The 24,245-nt window shown below is 34.7% G+C and overlaps 1 protein-coding gene across 6 annotated transcripts in view; it reads right to left on the bottom strand.

Moving 5' to 3' along the window:
• Positions 1 to 19,153, bottom strand: part of Etv1 (ETS variant transcription factor 1) — a 90,147-nt gene extending 70,994 nt beyond the window's left edge. Inside the window, exons 1-6 of one of the 6 annotated variants that reach the window (XM_005328762.4) lie at positions 18,776 to 19,151; positions 18,481 to 18,677; positions 18,218 to 18,349; positions 17,329 to 17,416; positions 15,861 to 15,908; positions 6,480 to 6,533 (exon numbers count right to left, since the gene is read on the bottom strand). In XM_005328762.4, the coding sequence (XP_005328819.1) occupies positions 6,480 to 6,533; positions 15,861 to 15,908; positions 17,329 to 17,416; positions 18,218 to 18,262 (235 nt within the window). In that variant the 5' untranslated portion in view covers positions 18,263 to 18,349; positions 18,481 to 18,677; positions 18,776 to 19,151. Of the gene's footprint in view, positions 1 to 77; positions 172 to 3,079; positions 3,535 to 6,479; positions 6,534 to 15,334; positions 15,540 to 15,860; positions 15,909 to 17,328; positions 17,417 to 17,892; positions 18,095 to 18,217; positions 18,350 to 18,480; positions 18,678 to 18,775 lie in introns of those variants that run through there. The other 5 variants (XM_078040047.1, XM_040291714.2, XM_005328766.3 and 2 more) reach the window with 5 other exon arrangements.
• Between the last annotated feature and the right edge of the window lie 5,092 nt (positions 19,154 to 24,245).

The following is a 24,245-nucleotide window of genomic DNA, read 5'->3' as shown; positions in this document are numbered from 1 at the left end:
AAAAATTTAATTTTTATGTAGATTTCACTTTTAATTCTTTAGTATATTTGAAAATAAAATGACAATATATTTCTTACCTAAAATTTTCAGAAGCTGATTGCATCTGTTATAAATTTTATAGCTGTTTGCATAACAGGGTTCATCAGCTTTGACACTTCCACCTTTATTGTTCTGCAATTAAGTAAATAACAGGGCGGGCACAGTAACCAACCTCAGGTTCCAAAAAAAGCCTGCATCATAATCATCTATCAGTTTCTCAGAGATTCAGGACCCAGTTCCAGATCTATAGTCAAACTCTCACAGGATAAGAAATACTATGCTGTATTTGGAGAAGCTTCCCAAATGATTCTTATTCATGGCCAGGTGTGAATAAGATTACTGGACTCCAGTAGAACTGCACAGCAGATTACTGTCAGTCAAATAATTAAAATCCATACCAAATGCTACTTTAATAGGGCAACAAATAAAATTTAAAACTGATGAATTTAGAAGTTACAGTACCAGCATGTTATTTAAAATGTGGGACAAGTAAAAGGGAAAAAAATAAATTTTTGTCCTACAAAGAAGATCAGAGTTGTAGGATAAAGGAATGACTTCGTGTGTGTGTGTGAGTGTGTGTGTGTGTGTGTGTGTGTGTGTGTGTTTTCCCAACTCTATAAGTATATTGGTATATTGCCCTAATAAAATATTCTAACTGTAAGAAAGAAAAAAAAAAGGGGGGGAAAGCATTAAACAGCAACAACAAAAAAATATAGAAAGGAACAGATTTTTCCAGAACTAATTATTACTAAGATCTCAAGCAAATTACCTCAAGTGAGGAAGGATGGGACAATTTATCCTTCAAACGATTAGCTTGAATTCCACTTCAGTAACAAATTTAATTGTCCCGCAAAATTTAAAATTTTTTAAAAAATTGAACACAGTAACAAACACATAGTCTCAAACCTCAGAAATGTAGCTGGGAATGGGATGATGCATACCTATAATCCCCACTACATAGGAAGCTAAAGAACAAGGATCACAAGCTCTAGTCCAGCCTAGACCCTGTCTTTCAAAAAAAAAAAAAAAAAACAAAATTCAGTGGTGGAGCACTTTCCTAGCATGCACAATGCTTGGGTTCAACTCCCAATCCAGAAAATAGATAGATAGAAATATAAAGGTGAATATCCATCTATCCTGTGATAATTGAATTTCCTTACATACCTCAATGAAATAAGAAGCTTCTATTTTCATTTATTGCTATCACCGTAGAGAAGACTGAAATGAACTAATGTAACCAAAGAGAAATGAAGTAGTTATAATAAAAACACTACATAACTTTGTAATGAATAAAATGAAAATTAGATGTGAAGGTTAGTGATGTAAGTAAATTTAAAACATATAATTTAAAATATAAGATTATTAAGGTAAAATTTTAAAGCATGATTTATAAAAGTTTCAGTTTATGTACAATTTGCATCTACATCAGAAAGATAAGGCTCATCTGTGTTTTCAATACTCTTGATTTCTCCTTTCTGTTTATTTATTTGCTTATTTATTCATTGGATACTAGGAATTGAATTCAGGGCTGCTCTACCACTGAGCTACATCCCTAGTGCTTTTCATTTTCTTTATTTTGAGACAAGGTCTTGCTAAATTGTCCAGACTGGCCATAAAATCCTTCTGCCTCAAAGTTGCTGGGACTGTAGATGTACATCACCACTTTGGGCAGGAGTTCTCCATTCTGAAGAGATACACTTCCATTTTTTCCAGACTAAAGTGTATCCCTAAAGTAATTCAATGTGTACCAACAGAGTTACCTAAGAAGAATGTATTGCTAAAACACAAACAAATAAATGTATTCAAACCATGTTATTTGTTTTCTGGCATGCACTTGTAGGAAGTTGTTTGATTTATTTATTTATAATTTCTATACTTGTTTCAAAGTTCAGCATCTTCAAAATTTAGTAAGCTGTAGTATAACATGATTGGATTTCAAATTTCTAATTGATATATTAGAAAATAAGGAATACTCAGAAAGATTATTAGAAAATTCCCAAGTGTTAAGGTTTAATTCCCTTTTCACAATTTTTGAATGTTCTCTTCACTACTCTTCCACAAAAATTCAAACATGTTACAATCAAATGCATTTTCTTAACTGAATAGAATATGGCTGTTAATCTGGCTAGCCTTCAATTACTAAAAGACTAAAGCAATAAATGAAAATAGAAGCATTTTATTTCATTAAGGTATATAAGGAAATTCAATTATTTACATTTGAAAAAGTAGCTCCATACGCTTTATAGAGGAGCACACAACAGGGATAAAGTTGTTTTGTTTTGGTTTGGTTTGGTTTTTTTTTGGTACCAAGCATTGAACTCAGGGGCACTCGACCTCTAAGCCACATCCCCAGCCCTATTTTGTATTTAATATAGAGACAGGATCTCACTGAGTTGCTTAGTACCTCAATTTTACTGAGGCTGGCTGGTTTTGAACTTTCAATCCTCCCTGCCTCAGCCTCCAAAGCTGCTGGGAGATAGGAACCCTCTGAACCACTAAGCATCTACAGAGAGACATCCACCAAGCATTTATAAAAGGCATTTCGAAGACCATCTAATTCCCAGTTCTAGTATTTCATAAGCTTCACCATTCAGAAATCCTCCTTACAATCTATTCCAAATGCTATTCCTCTTCAAACCATTTTCCTCTTGTTTTCTCCTTAGTGAGGACTGAAATTAGCTGTCAGCCTCATATGAACAAGTTTTTTTTTATGTCATTAGAAACATAAAATAAAATACGCTTCAACTTTATTATAGACTATTTCTGGCTTTTAATTTTGTTATTAGAAGTGCCTCTTATTCTCATATCCCAAAGCCATGTTAGTTAATTTGTTGATATTCATTAAAGTAAAATAAAACATTAATCTAAAGAAACTTAAACTTTCATTGTTTCAGCAAGTTTCCTAGATTGAGACTATATATATTGTTTTAGACACAATTACATGTTTCTCCCTTTAAGAGAATAATGAAAACTCTGAAAATACTAGTGAGGAAATAAGCTCTAAGAAGCTAATCATGATTACCATGACAATTTTACTTACTTTGCTTCTATAACATGTAGGGCATGTTGAATCTGTCATCTCCCAATCCTTAAGGAGTTCACTCTTACGGAAGGCAGACATGTATCTAAGAAATTCTAAGACATAATCCAAGATACAAAATGATGTATAATCCTGGGAACTCTGCAGAGTGTGGGTAGCAAGAAAATAGTGAGGCAGGCTTCAGCAAGGTCAAGTTTTCATGGAGTACAATAAAGGAGAATCGTCAGCTTGCAAAGTGGAAGTGAAAACTTTCAAAGCAAAATGAGGCATGAAATGGAATAATCTGCTTGGAGGATTGAAAAATTGGGATTAAAGTGCTGAGAATGAAAAGGGACAGGGGTGCTAGAGTAGCAAGGGTCAAAACTAAAAAGGTAACCAGGGCCTGGGTTATACAACAATTTTCTGTACAATCAAAGAATTAGGACTTTGTCCTGCTGGAAGTTTAAAGAGAAAATTAACAAGGCCAGATAGCTGTGTGCTAATGTCACTGCAAAGGGCAGGAAGAAAAAAAAAAAAAAAAGCAGAAGCAAAAAAACCAATTAAAAAAAAAAAAAAGACTGATTCAGAAGTTCAGTCAAAGCCAAATGTGGGTGTGAACTAAAGCAAGGAAACAGGGATGGAGTAGAGACTGTGGAATTAAGATGTGTTTGAAAGGAAGAATCAATAATTTGGTTAGCAATCTTGGATGGTAAGGGCTCCAGGCAACCGAATTGAAATCACAGTTTTTTTTTTTTACTTTGGAGAATAATGCCATCAATTTAAAGGAAACAAGAATGAGAAATGTTGCCCAAGAAAAATAATGATTTCAACACTGGACTTGCTGAGCACCCTAGTAAAGATCAGGGTTGGTGTGTAAATGGTGTTTTACACCAACATAAGCCGAGAACGGAGGGGTGAGTCCAGAGGTGTTGCCTTTTTCTAATTTGAAGAGATCCTAGTGGTAGATGAGGTGAGGATGTCCAGTAGCTGAAGAAGGGAGTCCCAGGCTGGAAATAACAATGTGGCAGACATCATTTTGGGGGACTATACTGACCAGGAGAGTAACCAATAAGCCACACATCTAAAATTAATCAAAGTTAGCTAAGATTAAAACTTGAGTTCTTTGGTTCCATTAGCCACATTGCATGTGCTCAATGGCCAATGTGGTTAGCAGCTACTGTACAGTCAGTGGCACAGATGTAATTTCCATCAACAGCAAACATTCCATGGGACAGCACTGTGATACAGTAGAAGAGAAAATGTTTGGGGACAGAACCCCAGGGAAAGACGAGATGCACAAAGAAGAGAGAAGAAAGATATAAGAAATGAAGAGTGATCAAAGGAGGAAAAAGAGAAAGAAAAATATATATATATCACACTACTTTGACCAAGAGAAGAGTTCAAGGGAACAAAATGCTCACGAATGAGAAAAGCTGAAAATAGGTCAAACAAGAAAAGGAGTAAAAAATTAGCTCTAGGTAGTTTATTTTACCCTGACATTTGGTATTGTATGGGAATTGTTACCAATTTCTTCAAATGTGAAATGATTCAATGAGATTAATTCCTTGACTCAGATGACAGATTTAGCTTTTAGAGAGAAGAATTCAAGCTCCCCACGGAAAGCAAAATGTTAGAAATAATAACCGTTGCCTTCCCGCACTTTCATCAGTAAGGGGATACCTTGCTTGGCTGTTGTCCTTGGCCATCAGCCTTCTGCACATGTTTTGAAGGGTCTCTCATTCGGGTCTATATCATTGCTGAATATGTTTCTTGAAAGCATAGGACAAATACCTGCATTCAGATCAAACTGAATGCAAAATTCTCTTCTCATATCAAAAATAAAGCTGATAGAACAATGGTTACCAGGGGCTGGAGAGATAGAAGAATGGGAGGTAATTGTTCTATGAGTAAAATTTCTCTTTGGGCTAATGGAAAAGTCAGGGAAATGAATATTGGTGATGGAAGCACAATGTGAATGTACTTAATGGTCCTGAATTGTACACTTTTAAAAAAGGTTAAAATGATCGATCTTTTGTTATATGTATTTTATCATAATATGCTTTTTGATCAAGCTTACCCAAAATAGGCAAATGGAAGAAAATCCAAAAGAAGTTTCCCACAACCCTCTATGCCTGGGAAATTTAGGATAATAAACATAAAATTTGAAAACATTTCCAACAAATATCTGTTACTTGAAGTAATGTGTTTGTGATACTAAGGTATAAAAATGAGTTTGATTGTAAGGTATTCTAATATTACTGTTGACATTGCTTCAGCTAATATGATCTCAAAAAATAAAACAAGTTATAGCTCTAAATGGCATGGACAGAATAAAAATGCATTAGGCCAGTTTCACAATCAAGATGGCATTTACAGTCATTCCCTTATACATAGTTTCACTTTCTACAGTTTTATTTATCTACTATCCACCACAGTTCAAAAATATTAAATAGAAAATTCCAGAAATAATGTATAACTTAAAAATACCTTTCTCTCTAATATATTCTTTTAATTAGTCTATTTTATTTTTCCAAATTTCTTACTTGTGCCTAATTTATAAATTAAGCTTTATCATAGGTATGTACACATAGAAACAAAAACACCACAGTACACGGTTCAGTTCTATCCGTAGTTTCAGGCAGCCACAGAATATATTGGATCATATCCCCTCACAGAAAAGGGAAAACTACTGTAAAACTTGCTTCTAAGGTCAATAGGTTCAGTTAGTTGGTAGACTGGCAAAGCATAAATTTTAGCAGTAAACCCTAAGGCAACTATGTTAGTACAGGCAAAATGCTCACTCTGCAATTAAGGGAGGGCAAGCACCCCATGAATCACTCCTCATGCTTTCTCTGACAGTTGGGCCCTGGAGTAAGGTTCAGGAAAAGGAACCCTGAAAGGACCCTGAAAGAAACCAATGGCTGCTTCCATTTGTGTACCTGCAAACAGGAAGCAGAAAATTTCAGACTAAAAATTAAATCAAAGCAGGTGACAATTTATGAATGTAATGAATGTTTGGTCCAGAATCTTTTGTAAGCTATACAATAACTAATCTCATATGGATTTTAACTCCAACTGCCTCCCCTCAGCATCCAGACTTTTCCTGGTGAACATATTGGCCAAATGGAAGTAAACACTTGCACATTCATGGATCACACTCTTTGTTTCCTCTCCAAAGACAAGTACAAAATATGAAGAACAGAACATTTAAACAAATCAGTTGTCCTCGCCGGCCGAAGAAGTTTTGCTCAGATCATGCATTGATTCTGCTGATGTCACAACCTGACAAATAAAATCACCTTGACTGTAAGCTTAAAAAGACACTGGTATAACATAAGACCAGATACTAGAAGCGCAAACCAACCCCAAAAGAAAGAATGAAAGAATGAAACATACAAGAGATGAGTCATACTATACTTACAACTTTCAGCCTGATAGTCTGGCACAAACTGCTCATCATTGTCAGGTACCTGAGCTGTGGAAGAAGGAAAAAAAAAAAAATTAAGAGAAAAACTGCCAAGGCATAAGGAATGTCAACTCAGATCTGTCAAACACGGTCTTTTTAGGCTGAGATCAAACCTATTATTATTTGCCAATAAGCTCCTATTTAAAATGGTATTGACAGCGCTACTTAGTAGGAGAAACAGAAGGGATCATTGATGTCAACGAGGAAATATAAATATGTCAGAAATATGACAGTGGCAGGTGTAGTCCCTCGGAATTTCACCCTACCAGATGGAAATAAAAGAGACAAAAAATAAAAATAAAAGAAGCTCTAGGATTTCTATTTCCTGCAGGGTTTCATTTTGCAAGAGTGGAGCAAAAAATATTTCAGTTCACCCACGGCCAGTGCTTAAGCTGCCCATCAAAATGAGCCACACGATTCTTTTAAATCATACACAGGTATCACACACATCCCTCTGCATGTGTACAAACTACTGCTTTTGATATGTTCCATCTCTTACAAATTAGACTGGCATAATTAAAAATGGCTCAGTGGCACACGCCTGTAAACCCAGGAACACCAGAGGCTGAGGTAGGAAAATCATAAGTTTGAGGCCCACCTGGCCAAATAAGTGAGAGACTGTCTCAAAACAAAATAAATAAATAAATAAATAAATAAATTAAATGAAATTAAAATTTTTAGAAAAGGGCTGGAGATGTAACTCAGCAGTAGACCACCACTGGTTCAATCTCCAGTACCTCAAAATGTTTGCCCTAAATTTGACAAGAGGTTGCTATTAAGTTTTAAAAATGAATGAAAAATCATTAATTTGAGTCACATTTAACAAAAGTAATATATTTTGATGATTAGTCATAATAATAATTAAAAATAATAAAACAAATGCCATCTTTTCATGCAAAATATTTTCCTGGCATCTATGCAGCATTAATAAAAAGAATATCACTGTTTCTTCAGTTCTAATGTCAAATGACTTTCCTATTTCAAGTAAAGAAAAAATACTGAATAGCAAGGACTTAATGCATTTGGCAACAATCAAAACAAATTTTTCACTACTAAATTGTTTTTATCACAATTGATTTAGGCATAGAAATAACCTATTCCAAACTGACAGAATATTACTAAAATGAGTTTGCACAAATATACAGACTCTCACATACAGAAACTACACAAACAGAAGTTAGGTTACTTTTAATTTGGTAAACACATAATAAAGTATCATACTAATTAACTTTAGCGAGGATCTGATTAGCTGATATAGTCTTATACAATACTGAAACTTTTTTATCTCATTAAATCATATTAAAACAGACATCAATTAATTTTTTTAGAATGAGCTTATTCTGGATGAGAATGCTAATTAAAATAAATAATCAGTCTCTGCTAAAAATGTCTCAGGCTAATAATTGAATGGGTTAAGACAAATCTGTACAAAGTGGAATTTCATATTAAATATCCTATATAAAAAAAATCTACCATTCATAGAATTAAAGTTTGTTTTTCTCAGTTTGTAAACTGGTATTCTTTTTAAAGTTTGTTTTTCTCAGCCTATCTAATAGTATTCTCTTTAAATAAATATTTGTCTGAATAAATCTATTTATATTATTAAGAATATCACAGTCTAATGAGGCTCGCCCATTTGTGAAGTATATATGATTTGACATTTCAATTGTTTTCCCAAAAACTCTTACACACCAATACTTTACCTTATTAAAGTCACACCATCCCCTACCACCAAACAAAACCAAACAAATTAAGAACTTCTGCAAGTTTCTACTGATGCCTATTTGATTAGCCTATACTAGTTGAAAGGGAAAGTTTTCTCTTCACTTTCCACCAGTATCTATTATTATTATGTAATAGCTTGAAAGTCAGGCAAACTTCAACTCACAGCTCTATGACTTGCTAACTATGTAACTTTAGGTAAGTTATTTAGCCTCTTTAAATGTCATTTTACTCATCAGTATAGAGCAATAACATACAGGTTTTTGTTAGAATTATATAAAAGTCTCTACCCGATGCCAGATACACACTTTTTTATTTTCAGTCCTCCACTATCTACTCTCTTCCTTCAAATCACAATCGAAAAGTACTACAATCATTCATTACATGCCCAGTTACTCATGTCTTAATTTCTAATGAATTCTAGTGGAGACAAAAAAAAATTATTTAAACAAACAAAACAAAACAAAAAAACCCCTAAATTTTGTACAATAGCATTGTGTTAGCTATTAACAACATATTTTTGACATTACTGGCAGTTTGATTTGTCTCATAGATTTATAAATTATGAGTGTAGTGTACTATATTTTGTAATAAGTCTTCACACCAAAAAAAGCAAGGGTTTTAAATAAATACTCAACCAATAACAGCAAGTAAACAATCAAATCCTGCACATTTTTCTCTGATGTCACATGCTTTGGTTTTCCTTCTAACTTAACTAAATAGATGTAACAACTGAGGTGCAAAATTATCAACCACAGCAATTACTGTGCTTTTTAAAAATCCATGTTTATAAGAATCTAATAAAAATGTAATATCCCTTTACAGGAATAGTTAAAAATAGCTGGTGAGTAACAAAAGTATATTTGTAACTGAATATGCTGGTATGAATGTCCTGAAGGCTAATTTCTTTTTTTTTTTTCCCTTAGTATCATAAGACCAAGTCAGAACTCCATACACAATCATTGCAAGAGCAGCAGCAGCAAAATGCCTGATGTGGTGTGTGGTATGTATTGGGACACGTGTAGGGGGAAGAAGGCAAGGCACAAGGGCAAAAGAATCCAGTAGCTGCACTTCACAGATACACAAAAAATAGCTACATACTAACAATTTGTAAAAAGAGTAAGAATAAGAACTGCTATTTCTGTTCTAACTTCTTTACATACTGAATAAATACTTCACACTTAGGCTTGAACATATTACAGAATTTTAACAAAAAACATATGACTCACATTTTCACAGAAGCTAATCTTAAGAAACTGAATAGACCAAATGAAGCAGCATGCTACTTAAATAGACAAAGGCTTAAGTAGACCTCTAATTTCAAGTTGGAGTAAAAGGAAAGCAGTTAACTAAAAACACAAGTTGGATCTGGGCAAGGAAAATATGACAAAGTATTGCCACACTGGTATCAGACATTTCCTTTTTTCTTTAATTCACGAGAATTTTGTGAAAGAGCAAACTACAGCTGCCTGGAAATTTGTTACAAGCCATTCCAACTACAAAGTTGAAAATTAACAATACAGACCAACCTAAAGGTGAAAAAAAATTTTTTTTTTCACTGCTGTCTAGTATTATAAGCTACACTTGAAAGAATCACCTTAGGGGAATAAAAATGTTTCTCTGCACTATGTGATTAAAGAGAAAGGGAAAGAGGAAGAAAGGAGAAAAGGAAAAAATATATATCAAAAGACCAATAAAAGGCTTTCAAGGAGATTAAGCATGTAGATTTTATTGGTAATAGCTGGAGCAGCTCTATCAGTTCATTAACATTAAGACAAGTTGCTATCAAGTCCAGGGTCTGGGCTTTAAAAGGGTAATATCTGCACTCTCAGCTACTTGCTTTACCCAGATTATTATCCAAAGTTGTTCTTTAATTTTTCTCTCTTTTTACTACATCATAATACAGATTGTGGGAGAGAACTTCATAAAAATATTAATAACTACCTAAATGTCAGAAAATCATCAATGCTCAATTTTAACTTTAATATCCTCCCTAACTAACATTACATTAAGGATGGACAATTATGAATATAGCTTGCATTTACTTTATGCCTATTTGTAACTCTTATATAAAATAATATTCACTACTTAAAAAAAAAAGTTAGCATTTAAAAATTTTTCAAGGTCACAGGCAAGTAAGTAACCCTCCCCCCTCCCCCATATTCTCATAAAACTAGGTGCCTGTTGGGTTTTCTTTTAAAGCTATGGAAAAAAAGCGGAAAAATTACAAATAAAGCAAATGTCAAGTATAAAAGGGGTTAATATTTAATTAAAACCAGTTCTATCCACTGTAACAATGACCTGGAGCCAAACAAGGCGGAAGATGTATGAGTCATTCTTTCTGCCCGTGAATGAGACAGCTGATCTCCTCAGCAATTCCTCAAGACAAGCAGGCAGGACTGGAGTTCTGCCTCCATTCACAAAAACACAGTCCAGCATGAGCCATGTGGCCCAACCACAAGCTTTTCATGTCACACCCTTCCAGAGAGCTAAAGCAAGTAAACTTGAACTTGAAATATAAACATACCAATTTTATTGCTCTGTCTCAAATAGAGCTCAGATCCATTAAGAAACACATTTAAATAAATGGCAACTTTATACATACACACATATATTTAACCTATCGTGCTTTACAGGGAAACACAAAGTACAAAACTGAGGAAGAAAAGAAAGAGGAAAAGAAGGGAGTATCAGAGGAAGGAAAGAAGAAAAGAAAGGAAAAGAAAAACCATTCAAAAAATATCTTATTTTACTGGCTTATTATTCAAGTTGATTAACCTAAAACTATAGCAGATAATTGCTGAACTTGGTAGCATTTCACTTTGAATCAAAGGGTTAGAAACAAATTTTTTCAAAGAAATTGTACTTTATTTTAAGTAAAAGTAAAACAACAAGAAAATCAACCTTTGCGCTGTGAATTCCTTTTAATCCTAAATTGAAGCTGCTTCAGGCCATGGAACAAAATAATCATCAGTTCACTAAGCCTAGTTTTATACCACATCCGGTTTTAACATTAAAATGATTGTTCCAATGTAAAAGCATTAATTAATGCAGAAATATAAACATATTTAACAAACAAAAAAAGCAGACCATTTCCACATGACCGAAACACCTTTAGTATATTATTGATATATGTTCTGGAAAAAACAAGAGTAAGTTTTTTTTACTTGTCTTGAACCTCAAATCAGCTTCAATTTCTAACTAAATTGATCTGCAGTGACTTGAAAACTTGAAGCTCAGAGCCAACTAGTTATTTGCAGCCCCAAATTTTCTCTAATGCCACAGAAGTCTGACAGTATTATTATTATCATTTTATTGCAAAATTGTACATAAATCAAAGGGAATAAAGTTTTTCTCTGAAATGCAAGAAATTACAAATTTCTTGTAACTGAACTAGAAAAGCTCAGCAATATTAACATTTATTAATATTAACATTTATTAGGATCCCCTGGAAAAATTACACTCCGTTAACAAATACAACTTTTCTATTTAAAAAAAGGAAAAAGAAATCTTTCTTTTTGTAAATAGCCCATAAATGAAAACCATTTACATATTTTCCATGAACATTTAGAAGTAAAATAAATTTATTCTACCTGCTATCTTTAAATCAAGTCTAAATGAGAAGTCTTTTCTATATTATAGTATATCCTGTTACAACAAATAAAGGAGGGACAGCCACCCTAACAACACCTCCACATCAATTTCTAAGAAATTGTATGAATGTTTTTAATGCATAGTTCTTGATTCCTGTTTTGTATGAATCACATAAAATAATGTCATTTTTAAAGTTTAATTCTTTTCTTTGCAACATAGGCAAAAAAAAAGCACATATCTAATATCGTGTTTTTAAAAAGTAGAATATTTAAACAATAAAAATAGCACATATTATTTAACTAAGAAACATCATAAAATGACTTTGAATATAAATTTAGCTTCAGTCTTAAAAGCAACTGAGGGGAAAGTAATGACATTTCTACTTTTAAGATAGCCTGACAATTACTGGAAAGTCACATCAAGGAAAAAGAAAAAAAAAAACTTATTTTCATGAAGTAATAATAAACTTTGGAATAGAAAGGTTGTTCTTGGAAACAAAACTTTGAAAGTATGACAGTGCATGAAACTTGACTTACTACACCATTGAAAAACATTTTACTCGGAAAGCGGTGAACCCCTGTTGACTTCTTCCTCAATATTACTGATGAAATGGAACCTCAAGACTCTTAGACTCACACAGAATAGGTCAAAAGCAGCTATGCATTTACATCAGATATTTACTGAAATTTATTATTTTTCTTAAATTTGTTTTAGTAGATAAGCTGTGATAAACTTCAGTTTAGAAGAATATAACCCTTTCTTCACTCAGTTTTTCCATCCTTCTATTTCTGTCCCTCATACATACACAAGAGGTTCCATTTTAAGTAGGACTTTTTAGGACACTAGACACTACAGCACTCCAAATAGGTTAAGTACAAGAAGTTATCCATGATGTTGATAGGATTGATATTTGAACTCATTATTTCATGGGATCAAATAATCGAAATTGCCTTCCTGTCCATATCAATCTAATTCAAAAGAGAAAGAATCAATAAAGGATTGTACATGGTGAAAGTACAACATGAAGCATCTGTAGCAAAATTTAAAATAGGCATATTCTCTGAGTTTTCTTTTTTGTTTTTGTTTTAACTGCTGCTATGGTCATTGAAAACACTAGCATTTTAATTTTCTTCAGAATAAGATGAATATTTTAACTTGTGATATACATATTTTAAAATTTTAAACTGCATTGCTAGTGCTTAGAAAGTGATATTGATATTAGTATGACATTATATCCTTAAAAAAACATATTTTACATCAATTCATTGGAATCAAATATAGGGGTAAATGAAAGAATATTTTGAATCGAAAATACTAGTTGCATTAAAATCCTCAATAGAACTGCCTTACCTTTCTCAGTTTCCTCTTAGAGATAAAACACATTTTATAATTCATAATAATTTACTCATGACTAATCCATGTATTGCACTTAGTCTAATATATAAAAATTTTTACAGAAAAAAACAAATTAAGCATGTTATATATATATTATTTCTCAAAGATTTAGGGACTTTGATAATTTTTTAAAAATGTGATAATCATATGACACATTACAACTAACTTGAGTCTCATGTCTAATAAGATTTTTAGACTGTTTAACTTCCCAGTGGGATTCTAACTCATGGGAAAAATTTGATTAGTTGCCAATTTTTTTTTTTTTTAGGGTCAAGATGCCTTAAAATTCATGGTCATTTTCTTGGCTATGGAGCATTATGAAAAGAAATATATAAATCGTTTGTAGTGTGCCAGTGGAGCAATGTTAATTTCTGGATATCCAGAAAGAGATTAAATGGATAAATCTAGCTATAAATAAACCAAGGTAATTTGGCCATCTCTTCTTAGCTAATATTGTTCAAGATCTGGGTTAGTATAGTTAAAATATTAATGCAAAATAATATATTTAATTACTAAGAAGAGAAAGTAATAGTAAAAAAACTTTTTTCACTTTTAGATTTTTTTAAAATTACATTATCAACTTTTTGCTTACATCATGGCTTGATAAATTAATATAAACTATTTTGAAAATGTTTAAATTATTCTAAAATGCAATCTTATCCAGTTTGTAAATTGTAGCACACCTGAGTAATTCCTGAATTTAATTAAGCTTATGAGTTTTTTCTAAGAAAAAAAATCTATGTTCCAACCAATAATTAGTAATTTTCTAGATTTATTTAATATAAGCTAAATCTTCAGATTTGTTTTATAAGTATGTTAACAATCGTGAATAAGAATATTTTGTACAGTTTTTAAAAGTAAGTTCAAATAAATTATCCAAATCACTTATCTGAGCTACAAGACACAAACAAGTCAAAAGTAAAAAAAAAAAAAAAATGTACTGAAACTGATTATAAAATGCTAAGAATCTGTCAGTTCCACATTTTAAAATTCCAGGAACAGAGTTGCTATGCACATTCAAAATCTGCCAGCAAGTGCACTGACTTGGAATCAATCAGATTTAAACATCTTAAAAACCAATAAACCTTCCATAACAATTAAAAGAAATACTTTAAGTTATTTTGGAAAAGTGAATAAATTCCCTCATAAATATAATGTCCTTTCAGTCTTCAACTTTTCAAAACTAATAGCTGAAAGTTAACACAAGAATCTCTGCAAATTTTTCATAAAAAGTAATGTTAGAATGTATGTCTTACATTGCAATAATAAGTAATATGTTACAATAAGTTTCATTTAGAGGGACAAGCAAAATGACCTTTAAGTATAACAGAAACTTTCATTAATACTTACCTTTCATTAACATACAAATACAATCATTCTTTCAAAGGACTACTAGGAAAGCCATTTAACTTAAAAGATTCATAAAGACTGCAAAAGCTCTTTGGAAAACTAGAATATCAGCAAAACAAAGAAACTTATTTTACATGCTAACAGCAACTTGGTCAACTGCATACAAGACCACCGGATGAAACACATCAGTCTGCCTTAAAATAGCCACAAGAGCACTTGGGTTCCATTCAGAGACCCTCTTTCCGGTTAACCATCTTAAAAATCTTTTCCAAAAATGACATATTTCCCATAGAATGTGAACACAGAACACAGTTTATACTCAGCACTTAAATATCTATAATTTTCTGTTTCCCGCAAAACAAATCATAAAAATAATATTTCACCTTGATCATATCAAATCCAAAAAGAAAATTTCAAATCATAGTTGCCAACAAAAATCCCTCAATATCAGACATTTCTGAAGAAATATAAAGCTTCTAATGCAATGCCTCATTGTTTTTTTAAATAAAGTTGCACACAATAAATATATAATAGATTACACCATTAAACTTTATCAAAAAATAATCCAAAATGCCTTTAAATATTTCCTTGCTAAATATTAAGTAAATCCTAATAAAAGTGACAAAATAGCAAAGGTCAATTTCAATAAATATCACATACACAGTAATACACACAAAACATTTTTTAAATCTCATATCCCCCAAAGGTTGATTTTAAACCCCAAGATTTCCTAAGTATTGGATACACACCTAATGTTCTGTGTTGTGAGCAAGGTGGAAAGAAGACACTTGCACTTAAATCTTGAAGCATCCCGTCCTGATGAACCCAGAGAAACTAATTTCTGCCATCAGAAAAGTCCTCCACCAGAACACCAAATAATGATATGCGCTGCTCTAAAGGAAACAGCAAGCCAGCCGGGTTCTGGCTCTAGGAGGTCTCTCGAGGTACAATAATATAAACCTGATCAATTGCAATTAAAATCTGAACAGAGGCTTAGAACTTGAAGTCTTGGTGCATTAGTTCTTGCCAAAAGCAGATGTGATTGTGAGCTGGAAGCAATTTCTCCTGGTAATTTGTGATGACACTGGGTAGTGCAGCCCCAGAGTCCCCAAAGACAAACTCATCAGAGGCTCTAATGTATGCATGACACATGAGGTGGCTCTTTTAGAGCTCAATTAATTGGGCTGAACATTAAGACAGCAAGTTCAGGACTTTTTTTCCCCCTTCTAGAGTTGCTTTTCTCCCCTTTTAAGCAATTTTTTTTTTTTGCCTTACCTTCTGCAAGCCATGTTTCCTGTAATTGACTTAGATCTTGAAAGAGTTCTAAAAAAACAAGTCAAAGACATAAAAATAAGATTTGCAAATCTTTAGACTTCATTAAATAAAAATGTTTGTCATGAAATTGGCATTAAATATGAATTTAATTTAGGGAAAAGGAATAGATAGAAGAAAATAGGATTTATTTAGCTTAACTATCTCAATCACCCTGCCTACTTTTGATGCCTATTAAACAACACTTTAAGAAATTCTTTAATCTACTAAATAATAGTCAATCTCCTCTCCCTCCCTCCCTCCCCCCCCCCGTTTTATTTAACAAATAGCTTAATAAGTAAGTAGCTCAGCGAAACCAAAAATCACGTTAGAATTCACAAAAAGACTGAGGTGAAGGTGTTCTAGTCACAAAAACCTTCCTTAAATATACTCAACTCTGGCTAAAACAGGAGTAGGGAAAAGATTGGAAAGACTGGCATTTTTTGTCTGTCTTCTGAATCTTATATACAAGATATTACCATAACTTGTGGTAACTCTCAAAGTACTGTTTACAGGTTTAATGCCTCAAAATTAAAAGGTACAACTTTATATACTAGTTTTTAAAGAAAAATTTCTACATTAACAGGTTTATAAAAGTCAGAGACTGATAATCCCCTGGAACCAGTTTATTATCAAGTTTAAAACTGCATATCCTGTCATATTGGGGAGAGAAAGGGATATTCAATAAGTATGAAGATTTGAGGAAGTTTCAGAATTCAACTTAATACCTAATTAAGTTGCAGTCTGTACTCTGTTAAATAAATCTAAGTATCTTCAGTTCAATATGAATGCACACATATGGCTGAAATAATTTATAATACATTGACCTCCTACCAACAGTTCATAAAAAGAATCTGCAACCTAATTTCCTAAATAGTATTGTAATTATTAATTAGGCCTTAAGTATGATTCAGTGAACACTTTAAGGCCTATTAACAAGATGTGATGACTTCACAATGTAGTCATCAAACTCACCCATGAAGATTTTTGATAATGGTGTATTAGTTTAGTTTAAAGTAGATGGGAAATCAAACAATCTTTTTATTGTTTAACTTAAAATAAAGCTGAAAGAAAAACATAAGCAGTATTATAACTGTTTACTTTTTCCTACTGTGTTGGATATATTTAAACTGTTATCTTAGAATATAGAATTAGTTATATGTCATATGGTCAAAAGCAAACACAAAACAATGATTAAAAGAAAAATGTCATTGTTAAGTTTTTGTTTCCTTATTTTACTAGTTTGTGACAGGACCATAAAATATTTCCCTGGGCAAACCATCATATAATGTAAACTGTTCCAAGTAAGGTCTTAGTTAAATTCAGTAATTTCAAAGTTTATTATTTTTAAGGTAAGAATGAAGTGCTCCCCTTGTTTATGAGAGTGGAGTGTAGGTAAAGAGGGAGGATTCAGCTCAAAATCAAACCTCACCTTCTGAATCATGAGCCAGATCTCTGTTAATGAATTTTCTTTTCCTGACATTTGTTGGTTTCTCGTTACAATTTCTCCCACGCTGACTCTACAAAGGGAAAGATAAAATCCTTTAAAAGAATGTAAACCTCAAATGTCACACACAAAAAAATACATGCATATATAACATAAGTCTACTGGATCCTCTCTTTGAATAGAAAAAAATAAAAGTTCACAGGATCAATTCTAACATTCAGTTTCTGCCTTCATTTGACAGTGAAAGCTTATGCTGAGGATTCAATAGGCATGGAGAGTTGCTTCCCACCGACGATCCTAACACTGTTTATCAGTCATACATATTCTGGGTATCTCAGCATCGAACATTAAATTATAACACTTAACATTGTTTCTAGGCTGGATCAATACTAGATTAAAATACAGTGAATTATATCCTCTCTCTCACATAGTCCCTCCCCCCAAAAAGCAAAAAGAGTGGAGAAGTGAAAAGAGAGAAAAAAAATGAGAAAAAAAATAACAAAAAAACAAAAACCCATGTAAACAAAAAGTGTCAGCATTTGTCTCAACTTCATTCTTTTCAATGTGGCAGACAAACCCAGCCACAAACTTTGAGTGCAGCAGCTGCTGCTGCCCTCCATCTCCTCTTCCACTCATCTTGGGCACTTTAATCAGAAAAAGGAGTCTTAAAAATAAAAATATGCCTTATCCAAATCACTGAAAGGTAAGCTCATTTTGAAGATTGGGCTTCTAGAAGCACAGTCGCCCTACAGTGGCAACAAAGCAGATAAAGTATCTGCAATCCCAACCCCCTGCCCCCTCCCTTCTCATTCTCTCTCCCCACCCCCCGTCGGAGTCAAGTTTATAAACAGCAACTTTCGAACTGATCACTCACATTGGTGACCATGTAAGGCACTTGCTGGTCATAAAATCCATCCATTCTGCTGCTCTTCGCAAATATTAGCCCAGTATTTTATATTTTGAGCATTTAGCTGGAGATTTCCTCGGGATCTGGACTTCTATCAACCTAGAGGGGAACAAGATGGCTTTTAGGCTTTAAAAAAAAAATCATGAATGAAGCTTTTGAATTTGCATAGCTAATTACCCTCCGACAGTCCCATTCACAAAAATAACCCTCCCCTACACCGCCTCCTTCACCTGGATCCAAAGAGAGCCCAGAGAGTTCACAATTTACATATTTTCGGTAGTAGCAAAAATCCGAACAAGAGGCGATGTATTTATTTACACTCTCGATGTTTCCCTGCGCGGTCGGTGTACCCCGGGCAGCTCTGATTCGCAAACGTGTGCAAAACTAGCAATGGCGATCAGCGAGACTTGCTTTGCACCTAACGGGACTAAAGAGACGGAGACACCTCTTTCATAAGGATAGTTTTTGCAACCCACAACCATGCAATTATCTGGAGAGACATAAAAAGTTGTTGGAAAGACCCACCTGAAGGCCACCGCTGGGCGAACGGCTGCAAAAAATTCCCTCCAAATTTAATAAAAACATTAATTATTGCCCAGCACTTCCCTTTGCAAGCCGAAAGCGACTCTGACAGAGCTCAATTCGGTGGTTTTTCCTCTACTTCTCCTCCAGGGGCCTCCAATCCAAACTGATGGATCGCTGCCTCCCATTGGCTCCACGTCTCTTTCACAAGATCAGATTTCGGGCTGTCAATCAGGAGACTTGCTGCCCCTTCCCGCGGGTCTCTTGTGCCCCTCTGCCCAAACGAGTTCTCTGTCCGCAGGCGCAGGGTCCGCACCCTGGAAAAGCCATGGAGAAAATCGACTTCCTTCCTAACTCGCTGCTTATTGTTAAGGCGCCTGGGGATACTGAAACCATGTGTACCGAATCGCCAGTTCTCAATACTGGTGTGTTTGGTCCACTGTTGGGCTGATTTCCTTAAACATTATTGTTGAGGTTCAGGTATATACTCAGAAAAGCGATTCACAAAGCCCCTGCTTCCTCCTCGCACTCCTCTCCAAGATCTCCAACCCTTCTACTCTTGACCTGACAAGGATCCCACCTCGCAGTCTAGCCTCATTCCCACCAAGCTTTTGGCCCAAGTTCTATTCTCGTTTTTCAACACTAACCTTCACCAATTGCTTATCGAACCATTATTTTTTAAAGACCCATTCTAACTAAAATAAGCTCATGGGACAGAAAAAATAAAGAATCTTTGAGGAAAACATCTGGGTATAAAATCGAGGAATTGTTTATTAGGAGAGGTTGTAATACTGGGAGGGAGAACTATATTGCAATCTGGGTAAGGAAATACATAAAAATAACATTTGTCCCTACGTGTACATTGGGAAAAGGCACTTCAAGTCCACTGTGGGGGTGGGGAGGAACTGCGAGGGGATAGGGTGGTTTGGATATCCGAAGGACTTGCTTGTTTCCTGAGCTTTTGTTATGTATACATGGAGGCGGAGGGTGTCACTTACTGTACTTGACGCTTTCACTTCCTCTCCAGCTTTTAAACAGACAGAGCCCGGAGTTGGGGGCGAGTGGTGAGAGAGCTCGAGTTACAAGGACAATAACTAGGACGTTAAGTGAGAACTGCATTTCTGAAGTCACTTTCCCTGACTCTCCTATAGGACTTGAAGGACTGAAGGGTCTCTTTGGAAGCCCTGGTCCTACAGGGGAAGTAGGAGGCCAAGGGGAAAGAACCGGGAACTGAATGGTGACGAAATTCATTTGTGAATCTGGTAGCGGCCAGAGCTAGTGACCAAAAGAAGTTTCCTGCAGCCGTTTTGCCTAATAGGAAACGTGCTGCGGTTCTCAATTTCTATTTGAAAGTTCCCTTCCTTAAATAGAACCTTTGGAGACGCATTAAAATGGAGTGTGAGCGCCGAAGACTCAACCAAGGACCCATGGAGGAGGGACAGTATCTATGTCAAAACCAACCAACAAAACCCAGCACTTTTTGCTGGGGAAATAACTAATAGCCATGAACAGCAAGGATACACTACCGTGCACTCGCTGAAAATAGAGTTCACAGCGCTCTCATCTAGAAGCATTTTGAGCGGGAACTGTATTTTAACCCCTGCCAAGGAGGGATCCCGGGAACAGCCTGGGCCCGGAGGTTGGAATAGCGAGGCTCTCGGGTGCTTTCTCAGGGTGCAACTACTAGAAGGGACGATAAGAAGGGTGTCCTGCCACTATGCATTCCCAGGATAAGCAAGACCTTGTAAGCAGAGCAAGTTTCTGAAGACCTCTGCCGCCGGACCCAGACGGGTATCCAGGGTAACCGGGAGAGGGTGGAGCTTCAGTTCAGAGCCCCCGCGAGCTTCTCCTGCAGCCAATAACGAACCGTAAATTCCCAGCCCATTGTTGTTTGTTGCTGACCCCGCAGCGCTCCGCTCGGCGATTGGCCGACTTAGGGAAGGGGGCGGAGTCCATCCCGCCCCCTCAGCCACCTTTCGGCTTCATTCACAAAATTCCGGCCTTTCTGGGTCACGTGGTTGGGGGCGTGGAGGGGCAGGGGAAATGACACAACAAAGGCCCAAGTTTCCCAAACCGCAAAACTTTTTTTTTTTTTTTTTTAATGCCTTGCCACCTCCTCTTAGTCGCATCAGTAGAACAGATACTAGATCAGGAAGAGGCGCTTTGGATCTGGGAGCAATAAGGACAGAAAAAAATAGTTTCGAAATTAAAGGAATGCTCACACGGGAATAATTCCGGAGTGCGCTGCAAAGGAAAAAGCTGCGCAAAAGAGAAGGGAATTGAGAATGGGGAGAAAGTTTTAAGGAATGACTAGTAACTAGTTTGTTGCTTCAAAAGGTGTGTTAAAAGTGCCAACAGATCGATTATAGAAAGATCTCCGTTTGCTCACTTAACACCCTGTAATTTTCATTTCTACCTTTGATTTATTCCACAGTAACAATTTTTTAAAGCTTGTTTTAGGAATATTGGAGGTTTTCATGATCGTTCTAGTTTCCATTTCCAAACTCCATCACTCCTTCCCAGGCCAGGGTAATTTCATCACTCTTTCACAGGCCGGGCGCTCCCGCGCCCCTTCTCCATCCCTAGAGTGGAGGGGCAGTTGGAGCGGCGCCCTGAGCCTCTAATTTTACTACGTTTTGCAGAGACTCCATATTTTCCCTTTTGAATTTTTTTAAAGGACTCATATCTGTTAACTAGATGACTTTCCAATAACTGAAAAATGAAGTTCTCATGTGAATAAGCAACCATCTCGCTACAGCTCTGTTTTAAACAGTAGAGCTTGTTGAGATAAATGTCCTCCCCTTCAGAGCGAAAGGTTGAACCCTGCCGGTTCTCTCTCCCTCTTTCTCATCTCCTTTTCTACTTTGATACTTAGTGAGATATATTCTCTCATCATTTCTGCGCCTTGAAACTTAGTGAAACACTACTTTCTGGCCTGGGGGCTGTTTATCTTCTATGCTGGGTACTGGACCAGGGGTTGGGTGGAGGGGTGGAACAACAGACCTAGTGGCCAGACATTGGAAAGACTGAAACTTTTTTAGAAAATGTTACAGTGGTGGAAAATGTCCACAGAGGCAGCTGTTCCATCTACAAGAGAAGAATGTCAAAAGTTGCACAAAGTTTCCACTACTTTTGAGAATGTCTTTTAAAAATCAGTTTAGTAAATGCCAGTCCTTCTTGAATGGAAAATTTCATTTTGGCAGGGTTTCAGACATAGAATGGCAGAGCAGAGGCCAAGAAGCTTTGACATTTATTTACTTGTATTTTGAAATCCCATTTGGGTTTTCAAATAAGAACTCTTGAAAGTACCCCCCTCCTCAAAAAGTCCATTTTTTAGTTTAGAAAGTTCTAACACTTTTAAATAGTTTGTGTATAAAGTTATTTAAATCTTTATGGTTCCTTTGCAGTTATTTCGTGAAGTAAAGTAATATTCATTAATGGCTTTTCTGCAGTGAATTTATGGCATTATATTGAAAATGCGTGTAGTTAAAGTGAATTTCTTAAAGCAGTTTAAGAAGCAAACTAAAATAGTGCTGTTTGTTTAAAAGGGTTAATATGATTAAAATGGAATTTTCTCAAAATTAGATTAAGTAAACTAGTACTTTAATAACTTGTTTTATAAAATACTATATAATGCAAATTTTTGATAGCCTAGTTTACACAGGGCTATATCAAACAGATAAGGAAAAAAAATATAGACTACTAAGTAGCAAAACTGGCAAAGGAAATGAACACTTAAAAATAATTCCAATGGAAAAAGAGTCCTAACAGAATGGTGACAGATTATCAGTGGCTTTAATAGGCTCTCTGTGGGAAAGGAAGCTGGAATTTGGGAGGAGGGTGGAGCCTAGGAAGAAGGTAAAAGTAACAAAGAAAGATATTGTAGAAGATATTCCTTTTCCCATTCTATCTGTAAACTCCCTCAAGTAGAGAAAATATAAGTAACTTATGAACATATGATAAAAATAAAATCTTCACTGGAAGTGAGGACAACAGATATTTTAAAAATAAAGAACATTTTTATCATCTCAAGTTGGGAGTGTTTCAAATATACAGAAGTATGAATATTAGGATGAAGGTTCTCACATATATTCTGGTTGAAATGTGAATGTTTTTCTTTTTTCTATCTTTCAGAAGTAAGTTTATAATATGTACTAGATCCTGAAATGTATAATATCTATTAGACCCTATAATTAGATCCAATAATCCTGATTTGCTCTACCACAAATATTAAAACAGTGATACATTAGGATATAATGAAGTATTTATAGAAAGAAAAATCTAGAAGCAATTTAATATCCATCAATGAAAAAAAAAATGAATTTAACAAAGGTGCATATTCCCAATCTTTGGAATTCAATTATGGTTATGTGCCAATTATGGTATGCTAGTTCTTTGGTTCACAAACTTGAGATAACATAAGAAACACTATATTTAAAAAATTAGATTCCTCAAACTAAATAATAAAAAGAGCTGAGGATGCAGCTCAGTGGTCAAGTGCCCATGGGTTCAATCACTAGTACAAAAAAAAAAACCCAAAAAACAAATTCCTTAGTGGATGCAGAGGATTTCTAACTCAGCAGGATTGACCTGGGGTGCAAAAAAACAAGTCACACTGAATTTCTGATGCAAATTTTTCTGCAATTGATCTCTCAGCCGAGATTCCTTGGAGAATCTTGAGAGGCCTGCAATGTGTACCAGTACAAACATGTTTTGCTTGACCCATACACTGTTGATATTCATGGAGAATTCATATTTATAGTTTAAAATTCAGATTACACAAAAAAATCCAGCCTTCCAGTATTGCTGGGGAAATCAGGGAATATAACACTGGGCCCCAATTCTCACACGGCAACCATCTGCAGGAGTTGATTTAAAAGAGCTGATGATTCATTAAAAGAAATATGCAGTTTTCAATTTTACCATGGTCCTCACTCTTCCTCAACGTTTTCTTGTCTTCTTTATGCTACTACCAGACTTCTGTAATGATCTACATGTGCCATCCACAACTTACATTTGGTGTATCATATTAACTGGGGGAAAAAAAGTAGGAAAAAGAATATTCGGTATCATACAATTGTTGTTAAAAAAGAAAAAAAAAACAAATAGTATATATAAACATGGGTGTGTGTCAATTTATATAAACAATATACATATTCTCAAACTTTTTTCTTTATTGTCCCCTAAGAAATTTGTTTTGACATTTACTTTTATTCCTATTTGCTTTCTTCCCATTACATTTTAATAATGCAATTATAATGTGCACCTGTTTATGTCTTATATTCTTGGAGAGTCAAAGACCACTGGGATACCTAAGATCCATCCCTCTAAGAACCAATATTTAGCATTTGGGGACAATATCATCACTGAGAATGATTACACCTATACTGAATTTCTTTTTGTAGATACTATATTTACCTGTAAATGTTGTTTTTTTTTTTTAATTTTATCACCAGAAAAGAATGACATAGAA

This window comes from Ictidomys tridecemlineatus, chromosome 2 (genome assembly GCF_052094955.1).
Source record: "Ictidomys tridecemlineatus isolate mIctTri1 chromosome 2, mIctTri1.hap1, whole genome shotgun sequence".
In the NCBI taxonomy this organism is placed as follows: Eukaryota; Metazoa; Chordata; class Mammalia; order Rodentia; family Sciuridae; genus Ictidomys; species Ictidomys tridecemlineatus.
The sequence above is the reverse complement of the archived record's forward strand: the minus strand, read 5'-3'. Positions and strand labels throughout refer to the sequence as shown.